This window comes from Cannabis sativa, chromosome 5 (assembly GCF_029168945.1).
Source record: "Cannabis sativa cultivar Pink pepper isolate KNU-18-1 chromosome 5, ASM2916894v1, whole genome shotgun sequence".
Taxonomy (NCBI): Eukaryota; Viridiplantae; Streptophyta; class Magnoliopsida; order Rosales; family Cannabaceae; genus Cannabis; species Cannabis sativa.
In genome coordinates, this window is record NC_083605.1 from 12,163,442 (window position 1) to 12,188,221 (window position 24,780).

At 29.0% G+C, this 24,780-nt stretch overlaps 1 protein-coding gene across 2 annotated transcripts; it reads right to left on the bottom strand.

Annotated features, from left to right (window-relative positions):
* Positions 1-22,645: 22,645 nt before the first annotated feature.
* On the bottom strand, positions 22,646-24,362 carry LOC133037812 (protein ALP1-like). 2 transcript variants are annotated; one of them, XM_061115432.1, is made up of 3 exons: positions 23,706-24,362; positions 23,382-23,613; positions 22,646-23,294 (listed from the first exon to the last, which is right to left on the bottom strand). In XM_061115432.1, exons 1-3 carry the CDS (start codon positions 24,216-24,218, stop codon positions 22,825-22,827), a joined length of 1,215 nt encoding a protein of 404 aa, XP_060971415.1. In that variant the 5' UTR covers positions 24,219-24,362; the 3' UTR covers positions 22,646-22,824. The 2 variants fall into 2 exon arrangements, with proteins under 2 accessions (XP_060971415.1, XP_060971416.1); XM_061115433.1 differs by having other exon boundaries at positions 22,646-23,201; positions 23,706-24,361.
* Between the last annotated feature and the right edge of the window lie 418 nt (positions 24,363-24,780).

Here is a 24,780-nt window from a genome sequence, read left to right on the forward strand (position 1 = left end):
ATATAATCTTAGGGTGCGTTTGAAAAGCCACAATGTAATTGGATTTGTGTGTAATTAGAGGTAATTACACAATTTGGAATGTTTGTCTGACCATGTAATTATATTGTAACTGTGTAATTGGAAGTAATTGAGGGGTTCCAATTATACTCTCCAATTCTCATGGCCCCCATGAGAATTGGATGTAATTACACTGTGTAATTACTAAAAACTTTCCATATTAAACATTAGCTACTAAAAAAATATTATTTTCCCATGTAATTACTAACTATTTTGCCAAACAAGATATTAGGAATTCATATGTAATTACCACCTCATATCCAAACACACCTTGCATTTTAAAATATAGTGTAATTACTAAACTGTGTAATTACCACCCTAGTAATTACCCTACCTAGTAATTACACAGTTACTTCCAAATACACATTATATATTTGAAAGTTTGTTCCCTGATTTGTCAGTTCACTGGATTTAGACTGACATGATAATCAGCGATAGGTATTCTTACACCTTGGATAAGTGTTATGTCCTTTCCAGGGCATTGGCAAATTTTACCAGTATCGGATGTATGGAGTATACATCGGAAGGGGCCGATATTGAACTTTAATTAGATATATTAAATTTACCGTAATATCTATTCAATTCAATATCACCTGTTGATCCTAGATCAAATGATCTTAATCCTGATATGTTTAGGTTTGATCTCAAGAGTATTATACATGTTCTTTGATTTGTTAGTTAAGCCTACTTTTGGGTCAGAGTGATACGTACATTTTGGGAACATGATAGTGCAATTGAGTGGGAGCACTAACATAAATATGGAATCTATAGCTTCTATCTGACAAATAGAAAGTAAAGAATGATTTCCTTCGAGCTTGACCAAACAAAAATAAATGATGGAGTACTCATTTCACTTAGCTGAAATATCATTTATACGGGGTTAAGTGTTTTAAGGATAAAATACATTGTAGGGTGTTACGGTAATCTAATCCCTTTACAGTGTAGATCATCTATATAGAGGATCATTGATCAAATTAGGATTATAACAATGGATAACTAATGACGTGTCTATATGGTGGAACATATAGAGCGTTATATATACTGAGAGTGCATTTCTAAGTTCTATGCGTGGATTCAACGAAGAATTAATAAGTCAGTGAATTTAAGATATAAATTCTTGATCTGCTTATTGGAAGCTCAGATATATAGACTCATGGTCCCCATACTAGTTGAGACCATACTGCTTGTAAGACTCAGTTAATTGATTTTAATTAATCAATTATAACTCTAAAGTTAGACTATGTCTAGTTTATGAATTTTCACTATGTTATGGCTTGATTGTGAAGAAATAGTGTTTTGGGGTTTATTTGTTAATTAAGAGACTTTATGGAGTCTAATTAATAAATATTATAAATGACAATTTTATTTGATAGTTATTTTAATTATTAAATAAATAGTTTTGGCATTTATAAGGTTGAATTGGAAAATATGGTATTATTGAAAAGAAGAATAAGTGGTTGAAATAAAGTGGCAAAATTGTAACTAGAGATTGGCTCACTTAAGTGTACGGCCAAGAGTGATTTATTGCCCAATATTTTATTCTTTTTTAATCCATTTAATTCAACCCTAACCCTATTGAAGAATAGTATAAAAGGAAGGTTATGGTCTCATTATCCAACTAATTCCTCAAAAGCTAAAAACCTAGATGAGACCTCTTCCTTCTTCTTTCTTCTTCAATTCGAAACACCAAGCCTTTCTTCACACTAAATATTTTCAGCCATTAGTGAATGAGTGAGTGCCCACACACATCAAGTGGTATCTCAATCATAGTGTGTAAGACTGTAGGAGATTCCAAACAACAAGAAGGAGATTCAACATCAAAGGAAGGAGAGAAAGAGATCCAGGTTCAGATCTTGGTGATGCTCTGCTACAGAAAGGAATCAAGGGCTAGAGATCTGAACGGAAGGATTTATTATATTCCGCTGCACCCAATGTAAGGTTTACTAAATTTTATATGTGTTTATTTCATTGTTTTAGAATTCATATTAGGATGTTAATGAAACATACTTGTTAGTAAATCTAGATCTTGGTAAAATATATCCAACAACTGGCCTCAGAGCCATGGTAATGATTTACTTTCATGAAATTTGAATTAAAACGATGTTATGTGTTGATTTGGATGGTTTCATGTTGGTTTATGTGCTTATGTGATGAATGTATGTGTTGTACGAATTTTTTCCATGAAAAATATTTTTTCTGTTTCTGAAAATATTTTATTTGGATTCCTTGTGAAAAATTAAGCAACTTTCGTTTTTACGAAACTTAATTTCGATTAAAAATGAGAGAGTTATGGCCGTTTGAAAATCTGGGTCCATTGGGTGCGCAGGGTCAAGCATCGCACGCACAGGCACTCGGACAAGACAAGGCTGCGCGCGCAGATGCTTCAGACAAAATCTTGTCTAAACCCAACGACCCTGCTGGTTCCCTGTCTGAAGGCTGCAGGCCCCGAGGAAACTCGGCGGGACACCCTGCTGATGCCTTCGTGCGCGCGCGTAAGCCTAGCTGCCAGCCGCACCACAAATTGCGATTTTCATGGAATTTTTTCCAAAAATTCGATTTTTCCAATTTTCAAAACCCAAATTTAAAAATAAAATATTATTTTTAAATATATTTGAACTTAAATATCATATTTTAAATTAATAATATTTATTTTTCAATAGATTATTATTAATTTTGATATTTTAAGGTTTAAATTTAAAAATTGATTATTTTATTTTTTAAATTATGGTCAGATTTAAAAAAAAATTGTTAATTTCTTTAATATTTATATATTATTTAATTATAAGATTAGATATTTTGATATTTAACATATTTTATATTAAAAGATAACTTTATCTTTTTTATTTGAAATATTATATTAAAATTATCTTATATGAAAAATTAAATAATTAATAAATTTGAAATTAACCTAGATATTTTAACCATAATTTTTTTTTCAAATTCAAAAGTTTGTTATTTCTGTTAAATATTTAATTATTTATAAATTATAAGTTTACAAATGATATTTTACTATCTTATATCAGATATTTATAAATTATATTTTAAATATTTAAATAACTTAGATATTTTTGTAGAAATTTGAATATTGCTTAATTTGAGATATTTTGACATATAATTAGGGTAATTATTTTTTTTATTATTTTATTCTTAAAATAATAACTATCTAACCATATCTATTTTAAAATTGGTTTATTTTATTATTTTTATATTATTAAATTATAAGATTTGAAAGTGATATTGAAGACTCTTTCTTTCACATCATTGATCTTATTTGATATTTAATTTAATTTGATAAAAATAATTCAAATAAACTTAGATATTTTAAATTTAAATTTTGAGATTTTTAAGGTTTGTTTTAACAACCCTAAATTTTCAAAATTTAGTTGGTTAGTTTAAGAATAATAATTTAATTATATTAATATCTTATTTCACATTTGTTACATGGACAATGTTTGTTTAATTTTATATTGTTTATTCAAATTTTTTTTTAACAAACCTATTATTTATTTAATCTAAATTGATATGATTAACTTGTTGACAGATCCAATGATCTGATTTTAATCATAGTCCAATTGTCAATAGATCTTATGAATAACTTGTAACAGGTAAATTTTGTACTTCTTTCATCTGTGTAAACCTAGTAACATGATAGGGCCCGTCCAAATCATTTGACCTGTGTGAGCCTATATGTTTGCTATTGGGCTTAGATGCATATAGGAAGCCCATTTAAGTTTTACTAAGTAAATGGACTAGGTTGCTAAAATAAATTTTGACATAAGTAAATTTATTTAGACCCAATTAGATTTGGGCTTATTCAATGAATAACAATTGTTTATTTAAAGGTTAAATTCCTCTCTTTTGAGCCTTGTGTGAGAGTTGGGGGCCAATAGAAGTGGGTACGACATACTGAACCCAGCTCCCCCTCACATGAACTACCCCAATTATGAAGGCTCATTTGCCTTATTTAAATAATTGTATTAGGTTAATTATATTAGTCTAACCTAATTAAAATTGAATTAGCAACATAATTAACTTTTAAAATATATGAAATTTATTTTTTCATTTAATATTTTAAAGTTAATTTTAGAAAAACACTTAGTTAATGATATATATATATTCTAGATAGTTATTTCTCGTACTAATTATATTTCTAATATTTAATTAGGAAAATATCATAGATTGTGAAATTAATTGTTTAATAATTAATTTTGATAATTTTGAAAGTAGATTTTTATTTTTTAATCAAAATTATAAAAATATTGTTTGAAAGTAACGTTCGGTAATTGATTTCATTTTTTGATTTTAAAATTAAAAAACAAATTTAAACAAATTTTAAAAACAGATATTTCATGATTTTAAAAATTTTTAAAATCACTTTTGTCTCATTTCTCTCTCTCTCTCTCTCTCTCTCTCTCTCTCTCTCTCTCTCTCTCTCTCTCTCTCTCTCTCTCTCTCTCTCTCTCTCTCTCTCTCTCTATTCCATTCTAAAATTCATCAATGGCTTCAACTATGTCTTCCTTGCTCAGTTCCATTCTGAAAGTCATCAATGGCTTCAGATCCAGGTAAAGATTTCTTCATCTCCATCTCTCTCTCTCTCTCTCTCTCTCTCTCTCTCTCTCTCTCTCTCTCTCTCTCTCTCTCTCTCTCTCTCTCTCTCTCTCTCTCTCTCTCTCTCTCTCTCTCTCTTGGTCTCTCCCTCTCTCTCAAATTTTTTCTAGGTTTGAAAAAATCTTCATCTCCATATATGCTTTCTACTTAGGGTTATGCTACACTTCATTTCCAGTTTTTCTCACTCACACACTCACAGATCTCTCTCTGTTTATAGTTTAACAATATGAATTTCTATTATTATATGGTTTATTTACTTTTGCTAGTCTAGATTCATTGCTCTCTTCTGCTTTTCCCATTCATAGCTCGCTCTAGCTTCAGTGCCTCACAGTCAGATAACTAGACGGAGCTGCTATTTCTTTAGAAGACACATATTCCTCCATAAATCTAAACTCTGCTTGTAAGTCTTATTTTTTCCAACTAGAATTTTTATTGGGTTTTCTTTTATCATGCTGTTAAATTATTGTTTGTGGGTTGTTTTTTTTTTTTTTTAATGAATTTACAATGGTTATACTTGATTCTTGTAAGTGTCAAATCTTAGGGAGAAAAAGTAGTAATGGAGTAATTGCCTTTGGTTTGATTGGACCCAAATATATTTATGTGTTATTGTTTTATAGGGTAGCAGATAAATTGACATTGGAAGAAATAAATTTTTAGGAAAATTTCATTTTGTAAATTCTGTATGTAAGTATATTGTTTGATGAAATGTCTAATTCAGTTTAGAATTTGTGTATGTATGTATAATGTTTGATGAAATGTTTGATTCAGTGCACAGTGCTCTTATTAAGTTTTTTTTTTTTTTTTTTTTTTTTTTTTTTTTTTTTTTCTGAAAACTTATTTGGTGGGAGAGACTCAACAGAAGAAAGGCTCTTTGCTGTGAATGAAATGCCAAAAATCTCATCTGGGATTTGAGCTTTTTTGGTTTTTCTTACTCGAGTTGAGTACAATTTTTTTTTCTTATTAGTCTATGTTGTTAGTATAACAAATATTTACAATACTGCTGGCGCCACTCTTGTCTTTGGGGTCTTAACATTCTGTTTCTGTGGTGAATCAGAGCATTCTGCATCAGCTCTGATGTTATTTATTGGGGGAGTATGCAAAACTTTTTTATTATTTGAAGTCTGGATCAATCTTTTTCCCCATAAAAGTCCTGAACTTTCTTTCTTTTTTTAATATTTTAAGGTACAAGAGTTGTTGATGTTCAGGGATATTATATTAGGCATTACCCACCCACTCATTTTTTTTTTTATTGTTTTATAAGTGATCAGGCCAATATCCAACTTAGTAAGAGTGTAAGAGTAAGACAGGTATTAATTACACCGATTATTATAATTGAGAATATGAAACAGCTAAAAAAAACAAAACAAGCAAAAGAAAATCCAATTTCATTTTTCTACCACTAACTTACATACTAACAAGACATGATATTTACTTCAATAAGCATAAATATATGGTACCTGAGCACTAGCATTGTGAGTGTCCTGTGTTAGACATTTATTATGTATAAACTGAAACATATGTATGTATATATAAAATGCGGAATTAACGAATATATACACGATATAATCTAAGGATCAAAATACCTCCAGCCATTGATTCTTGAGCTTCAATCCCAAAAGTTCTGATCTGCAAAGGAAATTGACTACCATGGGTAATCGGGCTTCCTCGCTCTCTCAACTCTCTTTAAATGGATTTTGCTGTTATGAACAGAATGAGTGAGGAGCTCGGGGACCGAGACCCTATATTTATAGGTGAGATACTCCATCAGTATCTGCGCCACATTAATTGTCAGAATATTTTGACAATTAATTCAGGAAATCATATCAGGTAATGAATATAGAAATCTGACCATATATAGAATATTACATAATTAATTTTGTCCAGATTCAATGAATATAAAATATTCATTTATCAGAAAATCAATTATTTATTTATTTCCTTAAATAGAAATTTATTTCTTTAAATAGAAATATATTTCCTTAAATAAAATATTCTTATATTCTCCCACTTGGTCAACATTTAGACTAAAACATTCAAACCCAAACGTTCCTCATTATATAATAAACATACGAATCATAGCGACATGTCCTCATTATAAGTCGAGTATTATCTTCCATGTATTACGATATATTTATTATATAATAATGTACTTTATGTGGCAATGTACTTAAGCGAATAAACCGTAACCCTTATGTTTATTCAGGTCCTCTTATGATAATTTTCTCAGATGAAATTAAGGTGCACATAAATATGAGAAAATATCGAAATTAGAGTTTCATTGAATAATTTTTGGTTGTACAAATAAAAAACTGCATATGGGTTAAATGAATCCCATATTTACTTTATCATCCTTGAATTTGTGTTGCGGCATGCCTTTAGTCAAGGATATATGCGATCACCAATTCAGTTTGCGTGATTAATGACCACTTATCACGTCTTTTGATGACTAAATACTTAGTGTCGATATGCTAGCTTCGACCAGTATTATTGTAACTGAATTTATTGCAAAATTTTCTTAATGGCCTAATGAAACTGTAATTCTGAACTCTAGGCCTACTATGAAACTCTATAATACATCATACGAGATGTATCCTCAAAACAATAAATGAATGTGACTTCTATAGTGGAAATAACAATCAAGATTCTCCACAATATAATCTTACTAGTAATCTTAAGGTTGTAATAAAATATTGATTTACGTGAATCAATACAACCAGTGAAGTACGTTAAAATCTGATTGGTTAACTATATTTCCAGATGGTCAATTCATCTTAACAAAATATGCATGAATATAATTTTTAGTATCTTAAAGACACCTCATCACTTTGTATGAAAAATAAAGTGGTCTTAACTTTATTTATTCTGATACTACTTAACGATCCTGAAACAAATGTAATGCAAAGTCTTATTCAGACTCTTAGGCATACATTAGGCTTCTAAAATAGAAGCAAATGAATGTTCTTAATTTATTCTCACTCCAGATCATTTTTCAGATGCTGGTTCGAGTTGAATTTATCACACTTAAAGATAAAAGTTATATCAGATGAATAATACATAATTTTATTTAATCAGAGATGCTGTGGCTACTCTCTAATTAATTAAAATTATATATATTATTTATATTCCTTATCTCAAAATAATAATTTGAGATATGAATTATTTCAACTTATATAGAAAACTTTTATCATCATTTGCAAATAACATATTGTCTACGTATAAAACAAATATTACTCCCACTAACCTTCTGGTATATAATTATTTCCATAATTCTCTTTTCAAACCTAAAGGAAAAGATGATATAATACCAATTTGTGAGATGTTTGTTTTAATCTATACTTTAAGCTTGCATATGCTCACCACTTTTTAGAGGAAAATCTTTATGGCAGTCTGTATACCTTCTCCTCTAGTTCACTGTTTGGAATTGATATTAATGAATTGAAACGAGCAACAAATGCCAAGGTCTATAATAGAATCATTTATAAAAACAAGTGAGAATGTAAATCTCCTTTATTATTGATTCTTATTTCAAAATGAACTTCTTAGCAATGAATATTCTTTTATATCTTTATGTTTCTCATGTTACCTAATGAATATTATTGGTGAAAAAATTTATGCTTAATTAATGTTCTCCACCCCATTAGGCAACTTTACTAAAGATAAACTTTATTGCTATTTAAGATATTCATTTCTTCATTCATGGCATATTGTACTACAACTTCAATTCTTTATCATTCTATAATTTAATTTGTGTCTCAAATTAATATTATAGTTGAACTCTTATTGTACAAAATGTAATCACTAGAAAATATTGATCTTATTGTTCTAATAAGTCATCTTAAGGATGGACCAACAAACTCTTAAAAGAGCAAATGGTTCAATATGCATGTTATTTTAGAAATTATAAGCAATTACTAAATAACATAACTTATTAGAATTTTATCAATGACTTGTAGACTATTAATGATTAGTTATGAATTCTCAATAAGCATTAACCTTAAGGGTTGTTGTACTAAATCATAATTAATCTAATACTTGAGGTGGAAGTTTGAGAAAATATGAATGATCTTTCTCAGAAACTAGATTGATCACTCCCACTGATCAAGTCAATTCTTAATTCCACAGTTATAGTGTTATGAGATGGATAATAAAATATGTAACCCTTAAACCTTATAGCTTTTCAAAAGAAATATGCTCATTTATGGTTTTGGGCCCAGATTTTTTTTTTCTTTGACATTTGTACTCTAACTATATGTGAGTATTTATAAAATGTGTACATGTCATCAAGTCGATTTTCAACCTTATCACAACTCAAAATATGTTTGAGAAACAACTTTGGTTAGAACACGATTCGATATGTACACCCCCATTTAAGAGTATCAATAGACAAAGATTTAGGAAGGTTTGGAGTTTGCTATGTAGGCTCCACCCCATGTCCAAAAAAATGCTTAGTTTCTTAAATCTATCACACACTATGATTTAGGTGTACCAGGCATATGTATTGGGCAATGAATCCATGCTTTTAAAGAAACTTTACAAATGGACTGGGAGTTTATCCATAGTCACGAATTTTAATGTAGTATTCTCCATTTTATATTTGATCTCACTATCTTAATATGCAAAATGCCCTATTTCTCTACTTAAGATTTAAATGTCTTTGAAACATATAAATCTATACTTTTGTAGAAAAATAATTTATGTGAGTAATCATTAAAAAAGAGATGCAAAATTTGAGTCCATGTCTTCAAAATTAATTGACTTGTATAATTTCTAATATGATAGAATTCTAATATGCACTGATTTTGACTTGTTGGAATACATATTCTTAATGAATTTCACACAAGTTCTAAATAAAGTTAGTAAAATCAGTGTAATGAATATCCCCACCATTTACTAACATTTATTCTATTTATGGATATATGTTCCATAATTTTTGGTTCTATAATGTAGAAGAATTCTTATTAATAACACATTTCTTATTGTCAGATTGAACTTGCATATCTTTATGAGTGACAACATTTTATAGTAAAGACCTTTAAATGTGTCTAAATCAAGTTTCTAAAGAAGCTTGGAACATAAAGATCTTTGCTAATTTTAAAACAAAGTCACTACTATATTGCTTGTTCCTTAAACTTCTAAATGTGAGAACTTATCTTGTCTGTGGATAAGATTTGCTCACAGTTACTGACTTTCTTAGGTTTATTTGTAAACCTTGCAAGAAATTATGAATGTGGAATAATAATCTAAAATAATCCACTATGTGTTAATAATCACATTAACTATATTAGAATGAATTCATACACAATAAATTAAAATTTATTGGTGATAATAAAGTGTGATTTATTTTTCTTAATTATATAGTAAAAACTGTACATTTTAGATGAAGTTATCAGAATAAATTTTGGAAATTTCTACTGGTATAGAAGAAATTTATGAATAGTGATGTAATAAAATTACATATATAGTTTTGAGGTTTAAATGAATCATGTTTTTACCAATGAATAAACATGCTTAAATATGAAATCTTATTAAACAAAAATTGCCTGTGGGCTAAATTTTTAATTTAATAAGATTAAATTTAGATGTAGATTATGATAGATTTACACAATTTATGAAGAAAAACTTAAAGTTTAATATTTCTATCTCAATGAAAGGTATGAAACACTTATAAATGTTTCAAAATTTTATACTTTATGATAAAATTATTAAATTAAATCTACATAATTCCCTGTGGGATAAATTAAGAGAATTTAATTTAATATATTAATTATGTAAATATAATAAAATCCCTTTAGGGTAAGATTATTATGTGCACATAATTTATGTCCATTATGTGATCTTGATCCACTTAATATATATAATTTTATATAATTAAGGATGCTGTGGCTACTCCCTAATTATTTAAAATTATGTGGTTCACTAGACACCAAAGTATAAACTGAAGATTAAAATTTTACTAAATCTAAAATTGCCTGTGGGCTAAATTTTAAATTTAATAAAATTAGATGAACCTTATGATAGATTTAATTAAACAATTAGTTTAGGAAAATGAAGGTTTATTATCTATCTTTAATTAAATTTGTGATAACACTATTAAATTAAATCCTCATAACTCCCTGTGGGGTAAATTAAGAGAATTTAATTTAACATATTATCCTAATTAATTATACAATTATAATAAAATCCCTGTGGGGTAAAATTATTATACCTATATAATTAATTACAAGTTATGTCTATTAAGGTGAATTTTAATTAATATATAATTTTATACAAATAAGGATGTTGTGGCTACTCCCTAATTATATAAAATTATATTTTCACTTTGACATTAGGTATTGGGCTCTACCTAAAAGTAATTTCGTTATTAACATAATAGACAATCACTGAGATTAGTGCTCCTAGTGTGGTCGTCCGAAGATCATTAAAAACCGTTCTAGATATGAGCATTTGTCCCAAGTTCATGTTTTCTTATGTCAAACCACAAAATTACTTACATTTTATTCATATTTTATTCATTTTAGGAAGTTTTATGAATAATTTTATGAAGTTTTATGAAACCTAATGTGCTATATAAAATATTCAATCTATCTTAATGTTTGAATATTTCTAAATATATCTAGCACTATAAAAAGAATTTATGTATAGCATTTAAATCATACAAATTAAAATTAATTGTATTAAAAATAAATTTGCCAAACAAATATAAATTAATACAATTATTGTATGATAATAAATTAAATGCTTAATTCCATAATATATTATTAATTATGCATTTATGACCATATAATATCTTAAATATTTGCACTAATAATTAATTTGTATAAATAAGGTAAATATACAAATTAGTACAATTAATTATATGAAAGAATTAAATGCAAAATTAAAGAATATACTTAATGGCAGATTTTTTTCAATTTTTAATAATTTAAACAACAAATTACATAAATTTGGTAATAAATAATTAAATGCACAATTATTACATGCCTAAATAAATCATGTAATTAATTACCAATTTAAAACAAATTTCCATTTTCAATTTATACTAAATAACATATTAATTCTAAATATATGTATTAAATTAAAAATAGAAATTGAATGAATGTAATTTATTGACTAAATTAACACAAAATAGGAAAATAATTAATATTCCAAATAAATAAAAATTTATAAAAATTTGGAATTTTCCTTTTTTTTTTTTTGAAAATTACTGCCCTAAAAACGACACGTCGTTTTTTCTACAATGAAGGCTGGCCACAACGACGTAAAACGACATAATAAATTTTCCTTAAACTTCCAAAAATCATGAAATCAATTTCAAAATGATCTAAATGAAAAAAATTAAGAGATCTATATTGATTTCAAGCATCGAAAACACGCAAAATGTATACTTTAATTTCAAAAGGTGTTCTCATGTCCGAATAGATTTTTCCAGTAAATTTTTCAAATTTTAAGGTATTAAAATTATTTTGATGTACAAAATCGATCTATAATATCTTATCAATATAGTAATGCATATAGAATTCAAAATAAATACCAAAAATGAAAACGGAAAAAATACGGACCGAAGCATAAAACTTTCATGTGTATATATACTCTTATACAATATATACTGAATAAAATCATCATTAATGTATGGAAGAGAGTATTACATACATTTTATGCAATAAAAGTATATATAAAAATATATATATATATATACGTATATATATACAACAATACTTACCTATATATATAATATATATAAACAAAATTAAAATATGAATATATATATGTATATACGTAGATTGAATTAAAATGTATATATATGATCAGAATTATATGAATATGAATATATATATATAAAATATATATAAATTAAGAACCGATCATATACGTATATATATATTTATATATGAAGATGTATATGAATATAAATATATATATGTATATATATGAAGATGAATATGAATATGAATATATATATATGTATAAAAAAGAATTGAGTATGAATGTATATATATAATAGGGATTATATAATATGAAAGTATATATATATAAAATATATAATTTATATTATAAATGAAGAACCCCGTAAAAGTATATATATATATAAAACTCAAAATAAATCAAGGCAGAGATGTATAATCCGCTCTGATACCAACTGTTAGACATTTATTATATATAAACTAAAACATATGTATGTGTATATAAAATGCGGAATTAACGAATATATACACGATATAATCTAAGGATCGAAATACCTCCAGCCATTGATTCTTGAGCTTCAATCCCAAAAGTTCTGATCTGCAAAGGAAATTGACTACCATGGGTAATCGGGCTTCCTCGCTCTCTCAACTCTCTTTAGATGGATTTTGTGTTTGAAAATTAATAATAAACCCAAGATCTATTTGTATATAACATAGAACACAATAGTAATATATAATAATTAGGTATGTGTACTTGATTGATCCATAGCTATTATCTCTGTTTGATCCACAGCAGTTACTCCAATTTGATAGTGCAATACTATCAACTAAGTCTTCCTCCCTAGATCTCTAAATCAGAAGCAGTTTATTTATCTGATTATCAAAAGGTATACAATTGTGATGAGACAATATGTATTTATAGAGTTAGGGAGGGGACTTAGCTACAAAACCCTAGTTGGACTGGGCCTGCTCATCAAAGGCTTCAGTCAACTAGAAAAGCCCACACTTCTGCTTCACCTAGACTTTACACACAGATGCTAAGCCCATTAACAATTGATCACCAACAACATGGGCTAACACAGCAAAGAACTATCCAATCAACCCAAGTTTTAATAAAACCAATAAAATTTAATGTAAGCCCAAATAAAAGTCTAACATTCTCCCACTTGGGCTACATTGATTTTAATACATATATATTATATATCAAAATAATTTTGTTTGAAAACGACTCATGGGTTGAACAACAGGAAAACATTTGTGGCCACTTTAAAAAATGATAGTTCTCTGATAGCATCTCAACATACCGGTCCAATTTAACCTTTGATAATGAACTATGACAATCATATTGTTTTTAACTCAACAAAAGACATTCATAATCACAAATACCAAAGTATTAAATCGACATGGTCAATAAGTCTAGTAGTGTGGTAAGGAATTATGTTCAACATGTGATCAATTTAAAAATAACATAATATCCTTATCAGTCCTCAATTTCACTGATACTGCGATGCTTAATAAATAAGCCAGTGAAATTAAACATACACTACTTAATAAATAAGTAAGTGTCACTAAACTTGCTTAAAACATTAAGCCAACAAAATATCATTGTCTTTTAGTAAATATACTTAAAATACAATGATCACAACAAGATATGAACTACATGCTTTCAATTCAATTATTCTCGAGAATATAACAAAGCCTAACTGAAAGCATAAACATCCAATAATCAAAAAGGTATTGGCCCACAAAGTAGTTCATAACATCAACAAGTAAATTACATATAAATGTAATCTCAAAAGATAAAGCAAGAACCTCCCACTAACCCAAAGGAGCAAAAGATTATAAAATGCCTATATCAAAAACATGTTTATCAAACAATATGGCACTTAATCCTTTGGTTAGAGGATCTGCAAACATCAACTTGGTCTTTCAATATTCTATCACAATGTCTCATTTCTTAACCAAGTCTTTAATAGTGAGATACTTTATTTCCTTATATTTAGAAGCACTACTAATCTCATTATTCTTTGAAAAGAAAACAACAATACTATTATCACAATAGATTAGTATAGGAGAGGAAATAGGATCAACTAGTCGTATCTCTAAAAACAAAAATTCTTTAACCATAGAGCTTGCAAAGATGCACCATAACATACGACAAATTCAACATATATAGTAGATGGTACGATTAAAGTCTATTTAACACTTTTTCAAGAAATAGCAGCACCAACAAAAGTGAAAATATAACCAGAAGTTGACTTTAAATCATCTACATAACCACCAAAATCTGAATCTGAATAACCAACAACTCGAAGATTGTCAACATGCTTATACACAAGCATAAAACTCTTCGTTCTTTGCAAATATCTCAAAACTTTCTTGGCTGCAACCCAATGATCATGGCCAGGATCAGATAAATATCTCCCAAGAACATTTACTACGAAAGCTATGTCAGGTCGAGTGCAAATCTGAGCATACATCAAACTCCCTACTACACTTGCATAAGGGATGTTCTTCATTGCTCCTCTTTCCAAGTCGTTCTTAGGACATTGCTGCTTAGTGAACTTGTCCCCTTTCAGAATAGGAACAGAACCAGCTTTACACAAATCCATGTTGAACCTTTTGAGCACACGATTAATGTAAGCTTCTTGAGATAAGCCAAGAACTTTTCGATTCCTGTCACGATGGATCTCAATCCCCAAAACATAGGATGCCTCTCCAAGATCTTTCATATCAAAATTGGAAGACAGAAAATTTTTGGTCTCATTTAGTAGTGACAAATCACTGCTTGCAAGTAAAATGTCATCTACATAAAGAACAAGAAAAATATAACGACTCCCACTGATCTTCATATAAATACACTGATCAAACTTGTTCTCTACGAAACCAAACGATGTCACAACCTTGTCAAACTTCAAGTACCACTGGCGAGATGCCTGTTTGAGACCATAAATGGATCGTTTCAACTTGCAAACCAAGTGTTCTTTTCCATTCTCCTTGTAGCCTTCAGGTTGAGACATATAGACTTCCTCATTCAATTCTCCATTCAGAAAAAGCAGTTTTAACATCCATTTGATGCAACTCTAAATCAAAATGCGCAACTAAGGCCATAATAATTCTGAATGAATCTTTAGTGGAAACAGGTGAGAAAGTTTCAGTGTAATCAATACCTTCTCTTTGAGTAAAGCCTTTAGCCACTAAACGCGCTTTAAACCTTTCAATCTGTCCCTTTTTATCCCTTTTAGCCTTTAAAATCCACTTACAACCTATTGGTTTAAAACCATCAGGTAATAAAACTAGCTCCCATACACCATTTTTCTTCATGGAGTCGATCTCATCATCCGTAGCTGCTAACCATTTTGAAGATTGTGGACTATTAAGTGCTTCACTAAAAGTGACAGGATCCACAAAATGATCAATATCATATTCTCCTTCTCCAAGATAAACAAAATTATCATGACACTTTGTTGACTTCTTTTGTCTCTGAGATCTTCTTAGAGGAGGTACTTCTGGAATAACTTTTCTTTGTTGATCATTGTTTTGAATAACATCTTCCACAACTGGAATTTCTTCAATAACAGGATTCTCATTAACAATAGGAGCTTCATCATTAATGGGCCCTTCATCAATAATAGGACCTTCATCATCTTCGATATCGAAAGCAATATATTCATCAACAATGGGAGCATTACCAACTGGAGTAGGATGGAGACTACTATTATCATCTCTTGAAAATGACATAGGAATACAAATTCCTTTAGAGGACTCCCCCATTTCAAGAGATGTTGAAGGAATTTTTCGGCAACATCAAATTCCGTAAATTTAGCGATGCGAGATTCAACAATTCGCGTACCACGAGTGGGACAGTAAAAGCGATAGCCTTTTGAGCGCATTGGATAACCAATGAAATAACAGCGATTTGTTCTCGGATCTAACTTTTTCAAATTAGGATATCTTTACTTCAGCTGGACAACCCCATACTCGAAGATGATTAAGACTAGGCTTCCGCCCAGTCCATAACTCAAAAGGGGTCTTGGGAACAGATTTACTGGGAACACGATTTAAAATATAAGTTGCAGTCCTGAGTGCTTCACCCCATAAAAACTCCGAAAGATTTGTTCTACTTATCATGTTTCTGATCATATCCATGAGAGTGCGATTTCTCCTTTCAACAACGCCATTTTTCTCAGTGAACCTGACATATTGTATTGAGAAACTACACAATTTTCTGGAAAATATTCAGCAAAAGGCCTCATGTGTTGTTTAGATTCTATATAACAACCAGAATATTCTCCTCCGTGATCAAAATGAACAAATTTTATGACTCTTCTGAATGATTTCTCAAGAACATTTCGAAAGATTTTGACTTTATCAAAAGCGTTGGATTGTCTCTGATCAGGTAGGTGAGGCCATAAGAAGAAAAAACATCGATAAAAGTTATAAAATACTTGTTGCTGCACAACGTGTTGGAATAAGGTTTACTGATGTTAGTGTGGATAATCTCTTATAAAGAGTGACTATAGTGAGCAGTCTGCTTTCTTATTTTAGTCAATTTTTCACAAGTACAATCAGCACAAGTATCACAACCAGAAACATCAACAGGAGAAAGAATTTTAGCTAGAAGTAATCGATCAATTCTTTCTTTAGAAATATGACCCGATTTATCGTGCCAGAATAATAAGGATGTTATCTTAATATAAGATTTCTTATCCACAATATTCACAATATTGAAAAAGGAAGCTAAGGAAGTCAATGATAATTTGAAATATCAGAGTAAAAACAGTTTCCAATTATTCGGAGTCAAACATAATGTCAACACTATAATTGGCTAAACGAAAAGAAAATCATTGTTTAACTAAAAGCGGAAGCGAAACTGAATTACTTTAAAAGTAGGAATCAATAAAGTACTGTTCAAAACAATCTGAACACTAAACTGTAATTCAAGAATTAATGTGCCAACATAAATAACGTCAACTCCAATATAAGTTTCCACTGTAAGCATTGACTCCCTCTCACTTGGCTTTCTGAGATCCATTAGCCCCTGGTTGTGGTTGCTTCTTTTCATATTTTCTTTATCCTTTGTTGGGCTTGAGTTGAGAAACAAAGTGAGAAGATTCATTCTTCTCATTCTATTAGCTTGCTTGTTTCAGCTATATACTGAGAAATAAGGTTACTAACACTCCATATTTTATTATAAGTGTTTAAGTTGTCTTGGTAAAGCTAAAAGAAGTAAGAAGTTCATGAAGAACTTGAAGAATAGTGTAAAAGCCGGGATGAGAAATATTATGATCTTTCAACTCGGACTGAAGAATAATAATTTTCAAAATAAAATCTAGCACTCCTTTGATTTATCAAACTGAATGGTTGTCATTTTATTCATAAGATGTCCAGCTTCAGCGTTTTCACCAGTGTCATATAGTTTTTCTACAGCATTGAAAAACTCATTAGCATTTGTGGTGTTTGGCAAACCACCAAAAGATGTTCAGGAATTAAATGTTTCATAGCAATGAGACTAAGATGATTTGAATTTCTCCATTGTGGATGAAGAATTTTTGGGCAACAATTCTGATATTAGTATAAGATCAGCAGATTTTTCTTCTCGAAAGCATAAGTCCAAATCTATTATGCCTAAAGTAATTTTCACATCTCGTTTCCATGTCTTAAAGTTGGAAGCATTCAGAATTCAGATAAAAACGTTATTGTTGTTCGCAAAAAGGAGACCGAAAAATCCAAAAAATTAAAACTTGAATAAGCAATATGAGCAATGCATTAGAAAATATTGTAGAGTCAACTGGTCATTATAAACTCCCCTTTGGGGTGAGAATATAACACACACATGATCTACCTTCATGAAGTTAACAACAAAGAAAAAATACATATCATTTAAGAATTTTATTACCTTTGGGCAAATAAATTTCTTAAAAATATGTATTAATTCAAACAAAAAATAATAATAAATTTATATATTTAAATTATTACCTTTGGGCAAATAATTAAAATATACACATTTAATATTAACTCACTTCATGGAATGTGAACTAATATATATAACTACTACCTTTGGGCAAGTAATTACACATATAGCCAACCAAAATAAATATTTTCTATAACATATGAAATTTGGTGATAAAATAATCATTAAAAATTTAATAATTTTCAACCAAATTTCTAAAAAATTATATATAAATTGCTTTTAATATATTGATAATAAAAAATAAAGTGTCCACCATAACACAATATTTTTACATCAAACAATCAAGTTTTAAAATTTTAGAACAACAAATAATGGAAAAATGTGAAATAAAGAATATTGGTGGAGATTACATAGTCAAGATAAATTAAACAAGAGAGTGATTATGTCATATGGAACGAGACGAAACTCAAAAAATTTCTATGATTGACAGATTTCGAAAAATCATCAAAAAATATTTTTAATAATTTTTTAACTACATAATTATCATTAAAATAATAATAATTATTAAACGGAGTCAAAAAATTAATTAAAAAACATAGAAAAATCAGAAATTAAATTTTAAGGACGCTGAAAAAAAAAACGTCGAAAAACGACACTTGGCGGTGCCGCACGCGCCCCCACGCGCCGGCTGTGCGAGTGGGCGTTGCGGCTGGACTCCATCTTCTTCCTCCAGGCGGGTCAGATGCGGGTCACGCGACCCGGTTCGGCCCCAGTCGGGTCTGTCCCGTTTTCCGGCCAAAAAATCGACGAAAACACGCGATTCTTGATGGGTTTTGTTCGGGACACGATTTCTCATCAATCTATGGTATTAATTTCGGGTATTAATGATGATAAGGGTCTCGATCGGATTGTGTTCAATCCGAAAACTAAGAACAAAAAAAATACCCGATTTTGATTTTTTGTTGCAGCCGAATTCAAATTAAATGATGTAGAAACATTGTAAATTAGTTGGTAATGAGATTTGCACCACCAATTTTAGTGTATAAACTATAGAATCAAAAATCCCAAATTGAATTTCATAAAGAAAAAATACATAAACCCTAAAAAATTAATCTTAAAATTCTCCTAATTTACTCAATGATTTTATGCAAGTAATATATCAAAAGAAAGAGAATTTAATGAGGAATAAAACCCCTAAACTTTTAAGATCGAAAAATAAAAAATTCAACATAAAATAATAACGAAATTAATATGTAATTAGAAAAAAATAACATATACATATTAATTGTTATAAAAATTATAGGTTCTAAATCATATACAATAGGCAATCTGATACCACATGTTGGAAAATTAATAATAAACCCAAGATCTATTTGTATATAACATAGAACACAATAGTAATATATAATAATTAGGTATGTGTACCTGATTGATCCATAGCTATTATCTCTGTTTGATCCACAGCAGTTACTCCAATTTGATAGTGCAATACTATCAACTAAGTCTTCCTCCCTAGATCTCTAAATCAGAAGCAGTTTATTTATCTGATTATCAAAAGGTATACAATTGTGATGAGACAATATGTATTTATAGAGTTAGGGAGGGGACTTAGCTACAAAACCCTAGTTGGGCTGGGCCTGCTCATCAAAGGCTTCAGTCAACTAGAAAAGCCCACACTTCTGCTTCACCTAGACTTTACACACAGATGCTAAGCCCATTAACAATTGATCACCAACAACATGGGCTAACACAGCAAAGAACTATCCAATCAACCCAAGTTTTAATAAAACCAATAAAATTTAATGTAAGCCCTAATAAAAGTCTAACATTTTGCTGTTATGAACAGAATGAGTGAGGAGCTCGGGGACCGAGACCCTATATTTATAGGTGAGATACTCCATCAGTATCTGCGCCACATTAATTGTGAGAATATTTTGACAATTAATTCAGGAAATCAAATCAGGTAATGAATATAGAAATCTGACCATATATAAAATATTACATAATCGATTTTGTCCAGATTCAATGAATATAAAATATTCATTTATCAGAAAATTAACTATTTATTTATTTCCTTAAATAAAAATTTATTTCTTTAAATAGAAATATATTTCTTTAAATAAAAAATATTCTTATATCCTGTTCATGAAGTTTAAACAAGTCCTTAGTTGGTAAGCCACATGGAACAGTTTGTGAGAAAGATTGACCTAGACTTCAAGTAGACACTGAGGGGAACTGAAATTGCATTGTGGTATCATTATTGCTGGCCGTGCTTTATTTTGTATAGGAAATGATTTGGCTTAAGATTTCTTATGTGCTTTGTCTTAACATGATGTGTGTACTATATTTATGATATGTCTATATGTGTGCTGAGGTGGATATCCACACGCTAATACAGATGAGTTTCCAATACAGACTATGCATTTTTATGGTAAAATTTAAAGCATCTTTAAGGTGTATTTTCTTTCTTTCTTATGTTTACCATGATTTCGTGGTACTAGAAGTCTATTGCTTTTAAGAGTAAATTAAGTTCACATAATAGTAATGGTGTAAATGACATAATCTTAACCAAAAGATCAAACTGTAAACACCTAGTTAACATGAATACCAGAAATATAGCATAAGAAAACTGAAGCATATTTATGCATCTATTTGCCATACAAAATAATAAGCTGACTACAACAAGAAAAAGGAAAATCGAAACTTCCTAACCTCATATTGCTGGTAGCTTATCTCTTTGCGGAGTGAAAATCAAACCTGAGGCATGATTAATAGAGCAATCATAGATTAGGACACTGCAAACTCTAGGAAAATTAGACAAAGAAACTTGCAATACCCTCTAAAGAAAATTATTACTTTGTCGAGTGAAAATCAATACCTTCATTCTGTACTTTCATAAATTATGTTTTGTCTGATTTATTAATATCTATCAAATGCAGCTTATTCAAAGTTTGGCAAGAACTAAAACATTGAAACTTAACTTTCTTTGAAATTGATATATCTCCTCTGCATATTCACAACTGAATTTTCAAAACATTTTATCTATCATAAGAAGATTCTTTCAAAACATTGATATATCTCCTCTGCATATTATTGAACATTAATGAGATTTTTGACATTTGTTCACTGTATCATTGATTGTAGGGTGATTATGATTCATTAGTTTGTAATTTTTTAAATTAATTTTATTATTTTTTTTATATAAATTTTAGGATTAGTTTTGTAATTACATGTAGATTGAATAGATGGCAGGAACAGATAGTGAGGTGGTTATTATTGATAATAGCAAAGCTTCTGTTTGGCCTGAAAAACATGAAGAAATTTTTATTGAACTTATGGAAGAAGAAGTTGTGAAGGGAAATAGGAATACTACAACTTTCACAAAGCAATCGTGGAAGCGTATAAAGGAGGAGCTTTGTGCACAAGAGAAGTTATACTGATGAGCAACTAAGGAACAAATATAATCTGTTAAGAACTTTTTTAATAGTTTTCTTCAAGATTAGACAATTATTAGTTCATATTTTATTATGACTTTGTCGGTTTTGTGTTATAGATAATGTATTTCGTGATTTTAAATTACTTGAATTTTTTTAAGATGTTAATGAGTATTTTTTATTTGATTTTTTTTATAATTTTTATATATTTGTTTAAAAATAAAAATAAATGATATTCATAATTTTTTATTTAAAAAAAGAAAAAAAAATCAAAATTTATGTTTTCTGTTTTTAAAATTGAAAAATAAAAATGGTTACAGAACACACTTTTATTTTCTGTTTATAAATTATAAAACAAAAGTGGTTACAGAACACACTTTTGTTTTCTGTTTTTAAAATTTAAAAACAAAAGTAGTTATAGAACACATTTTTGTTTTTTAAAAACAAAATTTTAAAAACAAAAAATATACTTTCATTTTTCTGTTTTTAAAATCAAAAAACAAAAGTGTTACCAAACGCCACCTAAGTTAAGTATATTTTTCCTAGTATTAAACTAGAATTAATAATTAAGTCTCCTCTATACTTAATTATTTATTTCTTGAATTTAATACATTTAGGTGGCGTTTGGTAACACTTTTGTTTTTTAATTTTAAAAACAGAAAAATAAAAGTAGTTTTTTTGTTTTTAAAATTTTGTTTTTAAAAAACAAAAATGTGTTCTATAACTACTTTTGTTTTTAAATTTTAAAACGTAAAACAAAAGTGTGTTCGTAACCACTTTTGTTTTATAATTTTAAAAAATTTAAAACAAAAGTGTGTTCTGTAACTATTTTTATTTTTCAATTTTAAAAACAAAAAACATAAATTTTGATTTTTTTTCTTTTTTTAAATAAAAAATTATGAATATCATTTATTTTTATTTTTAAACAAATATATAAAATTATAAAAAAAAAATCAAATAAAAAATACTCATTAACATTTTAAAAAATTCAAGTAATTTAAAATCACGAAACACATTATCTATAACACAAAACCGACAAATTCATAATAAAATATGAACTAATAATAGTCTAATCTTGAAGAAAACTATTAAAAAAGTTCTAATTGTTAATAATCTTCACTCATTATCTTCATCGTCGATTTGCTCTCCATATATGATCAGCGATTTCATCACGGACATTAGCCATTTCACGAAGTTGATCTCTTGAAATGCTAAACTCAACACTATCATTCAAAGTTTCGTGAGTGCTTTGTATAGTAGCATCTTGTACTTCAGGAATGTCTTCGTCTCCATCAAAATATACGTCTTTTTCTGCATTTGTCCTTATAAAATTATGAATTCCACAACAAGCAATCACAATGTACTTTTGTATTTTTAGATCATAGGAAGGCATTTGCTTTAAAATAGGAAAGCGAGCCTTCAATACGCCAAAGCACCGCTCGATGACATTTCTCAAAGACGAATGTCGATAATTGAACAACTCCCTTTTTCCTGAAGGATTACGATCTGCATATTGATTCAAATGATATCTTTCTCCTCGATATGGGGAAAGAAAACCAGGCATGTTTGTATATCCAGAATCAACAAGATAATATTTTCCTAAACAATGTTAATTGATATTAATTTTTCATATTAATATTAATTCAAAATAATGTCAATAAACATAATAAGTTTGATAACACTTACCATTGGGTGGAGCTGGGAATTCATAATCTGGGTTTGTGGCACATCTCGAAAGAATTCGTGCATCATTAGCTGATCCTTCCCATCCCGCTACAACATATGTGAACTTCATGTCAAATGAACATATACACATGACGTTTTGAGTTGTATCCACCTTCCGACCTCGATATGGTATTTGTTCATTAATGGGAACATGAGCAGAGATATGGGTCCCATCTATAGCTCCTACACAATTCTGAAAATAAAAAACAAATTAATGGCTTTTGTTCTTTCTTTATTTATTAAATTTTAAAATAATAATAAAAGAGATAGTATAAATTTTTTTACCTTGAAAAATGGATAATATTTTGGATTGAATCGAATTTCTGAAGGAACTACATCAAACAAAGGTGGAGTAATTAACTCTTTGGATAAACGACATACCGCCTTCAAAACTTTCCTAAAGTATTCAGATGTAGTTGAGGTGGAGTGTTGAAATCGTTCAGCAACTACACGATGTCGTTCATTATGTCCAATGACAAATAAGAACATAGCAACTTGTTCCTCAACAGAAAGATAGCGAGAGTTCTTCAATAATTTTTTTTCTTTTAGAACACCACAAAATAGTTTGAAGACGTCCTTATCCATTCTGAATAAATCATAACACCTACTATCGTGACCATGCAACACTTCCATTACATACTCATGTCCTGAAAGGGCCGAATTTCTACACGGTTCCTTAGTTAGATATAATTGATTGTACTCCACGCAAGCAAACAAAATTAATAACTCTCCAAACTCATCGTCTGAATCGTCAAGAAGTAGATTATTTTTGTTGAATGGTGCCCCAATGGTAGACATTATCCTAGAGACATTTAAAGACAAAATATATAATAAAAAATAATAATAACATTGTAGATAAAAGTAGATAGCTAAAGTAAATTACTAACAAGTCATGCTTATAAACAAAGTCATGCTTACAAACAAAGTCATACAAACAAAGTCATACAAACAAAGTCATGCTTACAAATAAAGGCCATGTAAGAAGCCAAGAAGAACCAAAGCAAGATACATTTGAAAGTAATATACCTGCAATTTATACATACATAAAATATATTCATAGACAGACATGGTCAATTAATCCTTGTGAAGTGTAATGTGGATAAATAAGAGCAAGAGAGATTTAAGTACCACAAAAACTTCGGTCCTTGAAAAGCAAAGAACAATGACCCCAACAAGCTTTGTTAATGTTATTCCACTGTATCACATATCAAAACACAAAAAATACTCTCATTATATACCGTCAACTGAAGTCCTCTCAGGAGACATTAACGTTCATTTTGTCTTTAGACCATTTCGAGTTACACAGAGAGAGCAAGACAGTGCGAATTGTGCGCATTACATAGCTACTGTACTTGTGAGA